The following is an 8299-nucleotide window of genomic DNA, read 5'->3' as shown; positions in this document are numbered from 1 at the left end:
TATAGCCATCGTACGTTTTAGATAAATACTTAACCGAAGACACGCCGAAGTACCATAAAACCACCCACCTAAAGTCCAAAATAAACTGGAATATCTTTATACAGGTACTCACTTTATATATGCGTTTAGATAAAATATATAAGAAACGAATAGGTACATACGCGGAACCTTCAACGCTAACCGCGGTCGACTGGTCACCAATGTCAGCGGTCGAAAGAAACTGAACAAAATTGATAAATATTTCAATATAGCTGCTTGGAACGTAAGAACCTGCTAGACAACCAAAATAATCAGTGTCCTAATGTAAATAAACGCTTTAAAAATTATAATATTAGTGAAATAAAAATAATAAAACGCTTGTCAGGATGTCGCTGTCGACGGATACGTCTGGAAGGACATCATTATCATGTTGATCACCATTCATGCAAATTTATAAAAAACTGTCTCAGTATTTTTCCATTATCTTCTACCAGACTAATCCAGCGTTACATAAAATCTTTCACTACCCAAAACACTCTTATATTTTGACATTTTACCCAAATCTTTAACACTGTTGTTGAATCGTTTCACTTTCCTAGGTATATCACCATTGCAAAACTTCACTAGACTTCCACACATATACACATTTACTCCTTTATCGCTGCATTCCAACACTGATGTCTATGATTTTCATGTTATCTTCCATTAAGGCATCTACAGACCTTACAACAAACGCATGCGATTTTATATATTTGCTGCAGAAGCATCGAATTCAGTCAATCAAGCAATGTATCGCAAATCGCATGCGATATCAGTGACCGGTGACGTTTGTAAAGGCCATTAATGGCTAGTTTACACTCAGACCAGCCTAGCGACAGCCACGGCGAGTATCGACATGCCGTATTTAAGCTCCTTGGACGGCAGGACGTGGTGCGCGGAAGAGTTGCCGGCGAGTATGAGCGCCCTCAGCCGCTGCCGCTCGCGGTACCGTATGTCCTCGCCGGGTGGGTCCAGGCATTCGAACTCGCAGCACCGTTCACCGACGCGGAAGTTCTTGCAGAACTGGAAAGAAAAACGTTTTATTCGTTGATTATATAAGGTACGAATTTTATAGTCATACAGTTGACTGTACAAACAGCAACAGTCCTAACTAGAGATGCCCCGAATAGTGGTTTTGGCCGAATACCGAATACCGAATATTCGGCCACTCTTTCGGCCGTATACCGAATATTCGGCATGAGATGCGCACATTGTGAGTCACAATTATTATGAAAACTGTTCGCCAACAAAGCACAACGTTTGCTAATATATATTTTGTGTAAAACCGAACTAATGAATGTAGTTAGAGTCAATCAAATCAGACCCATGATAAAAATAAAATATTTCATAATCAACAAATGCTTAAGAAAGGGTCTTCCTATTTAACAACTTTCCAATAATACATTTTAAATATTAAATATACAAATTTTTTGGTATTTTTTTTTTTGTGTAATTTTTCTTTTTGGGTAGGGGCAACAGATATTCGGTAATATTCGGCAAAGTGGCCGAATATGCCGAATACCGAATAGTTGCCGAATATTCGTGGCATCTCTAGTCCTAACTGTACATCGGTGGACCTTGTTACAAAAGGCATAAGGTCTAACGATGTACAGTTAACGGTGTGGTAGCCGGAGAGCTAGCCACGGCAATAGGTATGCAATTTATAGAGCAACGAAATCCCTCTAGTTATTATGCCATACTATCATTATTAATTAATCCGGGCGCCTGGCAGCTGTCTAGCGGTGGGTGTGGGAGTGGATGGGCAACAAAGTGGTTGTAAAATCAATTGAAGGTGTGCAATTTATAGAGCTCTGTGTTTGGTGTGATATAATAGCTAATTATGTATTTAATTCAAATATAACAATGCCAGGCGTTTTATTTGGGGGAAAAGTAGTGCCAGGTGATAAAAACCGATGAAAATACACAATTACTTTTGCGCCTGTAGGAAGATCACGAGCAAATTGCACCTGACTCACAATCTATGCGTAAAGCAATTGTGAGTACTTCCTGCAGGCGCACAAAGTGATTGTGTATTTTCATCACCTGGCACTACTTTTCCCCCAAATAAAACGCCTGGCATTGTTATATTTGAATTAAATACATAATTAGCTATTATATCACACCAAACACAGAGCTCTATAAATTGCACACCTTCAATTGATTTTACAACCACTTTGTTGCCCATCCACTCCCACACCCACCGCTAGACAGCTGCCAGGCGCCCGGATTGATTAATAATGATAATATAGCATACGAACTAGAGGGATTTCGATGCTCTATAAATTGCATACCTATTTCCGTGGCTAGCTCTTAGACCATGGGCGATGGTACAGTCGCCATCAGATATATCAGAGCGGTCAAGGCGCTCACAAATATCTGAACACGCTTCTATTGTCAAGGCGTTAGAGTGCGTGTTCAGATATTGTGAACACCTTGGCCGCTCCGATATATCTGATGGCGACTGTACTAACATGTCAATTTATAAGAAGGAACCATGAAGGAACCTAATAATGTTGTTGAAAATGTATTATAATCTGGGTAATTCAGATTAAATTTCCAATAGGTAATTATTGCATGGAAATGTTTAGCAAAGTCAAACAAAATTTACAGAAATAACAAATGAAAATGAAAATAAGACATTTTTATGAGTTCAGAGTTACCTACAAATGAAAGAATTTTATTCCTATAGGTACATATTTCGCAATTTTTTTTTGGCTAGGTCGATTATGACAGCAGAATGCCGATAGGTATTGTGAATATTATAATTGTGTGCTGTTTGATGCGTTTACACTATAATTTGGGCCCGTTAGAATTATCTGTAGGAGTATATTGAAACAATTGAATTTGAACGATTCTTCTTTATTATGTGGGTAATTTCACCCTACGTACCTACCACTGTCATTTGTTTGTTTGAGTTAGTGTCGACAGTGTTATATTTTATTATTTTAAACGAGAAAGTGAACATAATAAGTAATAATATCGGAGCGGATCGTGATTATGTATTTCTAGTTTTAAAAGTACGATAACAAGTAACAACATTAACTTATTCAACTAGTTCTTGATAAACGGTAAGACATCAATTGAAAATGCAATAGTGGGTTGGACTGTAGCAAAGGGGGGGCTGGGACTTAGATTTTTTTTTGACAAAGTGGTGTCATTATGACACTATTTTTAAATGATTGTAATGTGTATATCACGTCAAAATAAGCATCTTTTATTGGAAAAACTTTTCTCTAAAATAAAAAATGGCCGAGTTAGACGCCTCCAAAGATTGATATTTTTAAAGGGAGCTGGGAATTTTCATTGAGAGTGGTGTCATTATGACACTATTTTTAAATGATTGTAATGTGTATATCACGTCAAAATAAGCATCTTTTATTGGAAAAACTTTTCTCTAAAATAAAAAATGGCCGAGTTAGACGCCTCCAAAGATTGATATTTTTAAAGGGAGCTGGGAATTTTCATTGAGAGTGGTGTCATTATGACATATATTTTAAATGATTTTAATGTATAGAACACATCGAAATAAGCAACTTTTACTTGGAAAACTTTTTACTAAAACTGAAAATGGCGGAGATAGAGCTTAAGGCAGGCCAGGCTTTTAAGGCAGGTCGGAGTAGGTACGACGACGAGCGAAGCGAGGAGGAGTGTTAGGTAGAACTGCGACCATACAGCGCGCGAGCCGAGCGAGCGAAGCGAGCGTGCCGCGGCAGCGGCCGGCGAAGCGCCAGAACCGACGTTTTTATAATAATACAATTTTACAAGTCCCAGCTCCCTTTAAAAACATCAATCTTTGGTCGCGTCTAACTCGGCCATTTTTTATTTTAGAGAAAAGTTTTTCCAATAAAAGATGCTTATTTTGACGTGATCTACACATTACAATCATTTAAAAATAGTGTCATAATGATACCACTTTGTCAAAAAAAATTCTAAGTCCCAGCCCCCCCTTTCGTACAGTCTGACCCAATAGTGGTTCATGAAGATGGTTTAGGTGTATAATCTGTAAAGGTTTTGTGTAAATTGGTTGAACTACCCGTGCGAAGCCGGGGCGGGTCACTAGTTTTCATATAAAACCAAACCTAGAAGAAGAATATTCGAATATGTACCTATAATAAATAAATAATATCCTACTTGTGATTTAAAAGTTGTTTAAAGATTATAGCTTAAGTCACCCGGGTCAAAATGTATAGATGGACACCTTATTCATCTAAATAGGTGTAACAGTAGATTTAAGTCTCCATTGGGACCACGGGCGTAGCCAGGGGGAGGGTTTTGGGGGTTCAAACCCCCCCCCCCCGAAAAGTTCAGAATATTAACATTCATAGAATTAAAATAAGAACAGGCGTGCGGCATATTTCATTGATTACTAATAATTTAATATGTCTTTGTCTCACGGAAGTTTTGTTAGCATAAGACTTTCCGGTAGGTGCTACATCTATTGTCAAGTAGCAGTACTGATAGTTCCGCTACTCGATGCTTGATGCTAATAGTCTTTTTGGTACTAAAACTGATGTATGGAGTGAGCACTCTATGTATTTTTTTCTCTATGATAATCTTTATTTAGGATCACCGTCATTGAAAACGATGAGAAGGACTAGGTATATATGTCGTAGTCAGATCGTATAATCCGCCGTATTACATTACGGTTACGGCTAGCCGTTTTACAAAACAGGGGCGTTTTGAAATGCGGCGGTTCGACGATTAGCCGGATTGTCATTGCGATACGTTCTTCAATAAGGCGGCCTACGTTTAGCCGCATCGTATCTACTATTTAGATTGTAGAGTGACCAGTTCTTTCGGTCGCCTACGTAACCGGAGTTTGACAATGTTTGCAATTTAATTTATTTTTACCATGGTCCCACCGCACTACATGCGTTTCTTTTCCAAAACATTTTCTTCAGAACTTAAATAGACGGAGCCCCGCAAACGGGGCTCCTATTTCTGGGCGGTTTGCCCTTCGGGCATCTGAAGCTACCTAACGAATCTAACCTACTTACCTACCTACGCTTTTTCCCCCAAAGGGTCGTTCTCGCATTTCGTGCAAATCGGTGTTTTCGGAAATTTACCAAAAATGTGGTGGCGTTTTCGAATATCTGTTAATGCAAGGTTGTAACATAGGGCCTAAAGTATATGTATCTCCAATGAACAATTCTAAAAAAGTTAGTATTTTCTTTATATGTACAATTAACACCCAATTTTTTCATTCATCTCTATATGTAACGCGTGAAGATATAACTTTGACCTACATTTTAACCTTAAGATACTACAAATAGAAAATTCGTTGTTTGTGCAATAAATGACTTATTTAGTTATGTTTTAAATCGTATAATATTAGAAGCTAGAAATAAATAATAAAAACTATACAGCCTTATAAGTGTATGGTTCAAGTAATTTCTTCATTACCGACGCGAGAAATAGATTAGCTATATTTTGCTACATAGCGAGGGTATATAGCGCCTACCGCCGATGCAACACATTGTTCGTCAGTCAGTTGGCCGCATGATCTCGTAGCGGATGCCCGTGTGCCACTGTTAGCGAAAATATATACGATCTCTCGGGTCGGGAAGGAGTGTGGTTCTCGATAGTCTTCATCGCCATCGCGTGATTTATACAGTAAGTAGCAAGTGTACATTATTATAATTATACGTAATGAAGTGTTTTAGTGTCGCCTTTCAGATGGTTTATTCTGCAAAATTAAGGTCTGATGCCAACTGATGTAGGCGACAAAAACTTCCAAAACTTCATTCATATCGGTTTCATTCACTTCTTTTCCTTCCAATTTTACTGGGGAAGGTAATGAATGACTTAAGAAGGTAATGATAATATATTCGAGGCAGTGCATTTAATGAAAAGAGGCTTAGTAATTATAAATACTACGCTGTTATAAACATTTAAAACTGTATATGATAATAGGGGAGCCTTTGTAGTCTAAGATGGTCGACCTTCACCGATATGTCTGACGGATGAAACTTACATATTATGAAAGAAAATATGTTCCTGAACATAAATAAATAGGGTTGCTTAAAGAAATATGGTCAAGACTATTTTTAATTATTTTTTGAAAAAAAATTTTTTTTTTTCAAATTTCACCGATCTGTCTGACAAACAAAATAAGTTCCAATGGAAAGTATACAACTTGTACAATATAAATCAACTAGGTTGCCTATCTTTTCCCGGTCACTATTATGTGGTTATAGGGTTGCTTGCGAAAATCCGATCACAAATAAGGGTTGCCAGGCTTTTAAATAAAATAAGAAGGGAAGACTTTTAGCGATAACTCATAAACGGCTTAACTTATCAAGTTTGCTTTAATTTTGTTTGAATGAGTTTATTAAGCACTATTTTTATGATTTTTTTTTTTCATATTTTTGGATCGATTTTTCAAAAGTTAGAAGGAATAACCGTTTTTTGTTCTTTCTAAATTATTATTTCCGAAATGATTCACTTTATCAAAAAATGTTAAAAGTAAAAAAGTAAAAAAGTAAATTCTTTATTTGTTCTTAATTCTTTGTTGTTTGCAAACTCCTATTTATTTTTAAAGACCTATCCAACGACACCCCACACTATAGGGTTAAAACGATAAAAATAAATTACATAGGTACAAAACGCGAATGATTTAAATATATTTTGTCTATGCTAATTTTTGAAAATTTGAAAACTACGTTTTATGTGATATGGTGCGCAGATGTTCAAACCGACTTAACAAACACTTGGGGTTGACAATCTCGACTTATAATGATGATAAGTAAATGGTAAATGTACCATCTAGCTTGAACATTATAAGTTGAGTTTGTCAACCCCAAGTGTATGTTAAGTCGGTTTGATCATCTCCACAGTGCTTAAGACACATGTTTTTAATATTGTCGATTTTAATTGGTGTTAATTTTCTTGAAATACAGTTTTTTTATGTTCGATTTCATAAGTTTGTTTCATTACCGTCCACAGATAAAATTACCATCTCGGCCGATTTCATTACCAGCGCGTAGTTCATTACCAGTAGCCTTATTAAATGAAAAGTAATAAGGTTACAAAGGTGCCTTTAGCAGAAAAATGTTAATAAATGAATCCACAAATTGACGAAACCCAAAAGTTTACCATTTAAAAGAAAAATTACAAATCGAGAGAATCTCACCGATTTGCACGAAATGAGAGAATGACCCCAAAGTGTAATGTTTTCACGGACGTCTCACTAAATCAATAGGTAGGTAGGTTAGGTTCGTTAGGTAGCTTCAGATGCCCGAAGGGCTAACCGCTCAAAAATAGGAGCCCCGCGAAGCAGGGCTCCGTTTAGTTAAGTTGCGAAGGAAATGTTTTTTGAAAAGAAACAGTCCGACGAACTCCAGATTTGATGGACACCCCAGCGTTTTTCATAGTTTGTTGTTGTTATGTCAGGCAGCGCCACGAGTGTTAAAAATGGGAACTAAAAACTGTCAAAGCGGCGGCTAATGACTCGCTGTATTACATTACGGCTAGCCGTGTTGAAGAACGTATGACGCCGAATACATTCCGGCGGATTTTCATTCAGCCGCATTCAATTCGGCTAATCGTCGAACCGCCGCATTTCAAAACGCCCCTGTTTTGTAAAACGGCTAGCCGTAATGTAATACGGCGGATTATACGATCCGACTGCGACATATATACCCAAGTACTTACATAGGGTGGATCACAGTAGATGGCCTTGCACCACATCGGCTCAGAGTGGTAGCACACACATAACGAGCACACGCCGGGCCCCGGGACGTACAGCAGCCCATGTGGTATGGACTTGCCCTCCCAGTCTATGCAGTCCTCTTCTACGCATGCTGGAAAGAGATGGATGACGTTAGAATAAGGATTAGAAGTAGGGACGGTCTATATCTATAGAAGCCCGTGAACGCATATAACCTCGTTCACTAGCGTAGCGGATAATTTAATGCACCGTGAATTCTACTTTCTATCCAAAGGTTGCCAAAGTAAGACACTACCTACACACATCGAAATTAATAAACTCTTACGAAAAATACAACAATATGCCTAGACAAGGCCCCTTCGGCACACGATGCTGTACACAAGTGTGTAATTTTTTTTTATATCTGTACATAATTTTATCTTTATTTTGCTGTTTTTAATTATTTTCTGTTTATCTTATTTCTTTCTTTCATATGAGCGCTGGTGGCCTAGCGGTAAGAGCGTGCGGCTTGCAATCCGGAGGTCGCGGGTTCGAACCCCGGCTCGTACCAATGAGTTTTTCGGAACTTATGTACGAAATATCATTTGATATTTACCAGTCGCTTTTCGGTGA

At 37.8% G+C, this 8299-nt stretch overlaps 1 protein-coding gene across 1 annotated transcript in view; it reads right to left on the bottom strand.

Moving 5' to 3' along the window:
- Positions 1-812: 812 nt before the first annotated feature.
- Positions 813-8299, bottom strand: part of LOC134656343 (integral membrane protein DGCR2/IDD-like) — a 75804-nt gene continuing 68317 nt past the window's right edge. The window contains exons 2-3 of the mRNA XM_063511861.1: positions 7672-7820; positions 813-1041 (exon numbers count right to left, since the gene is read on the bottom strand). Of these exons, the coding sequence (XP_063367931.1) occupies positions 838-1041; positions 7672-7820 (353 nt within the window). The 3' untranslated portion in view covers positions 813-837. The remainder of the gene's footprint in view (positions 1042-7671; positions 7821-8299) is intronic.

The sequence above is a fragment of the Cydia amplana genome, chromosome 18 (genome assembly GCF_948474715.1).
Source record: "Cydia amplana chromosome 18, ilCydAmpl1.1, whole genome shotgun sequence".
NCBI lineage: Eukaryota > Metazoa > Arthropoda > Insecta > Lepidoptera > Tortricidae > Cydia > Cydia amplana.
This window is presented reverse-complemented; position numbering and strand designations above follow the sequence as displayed.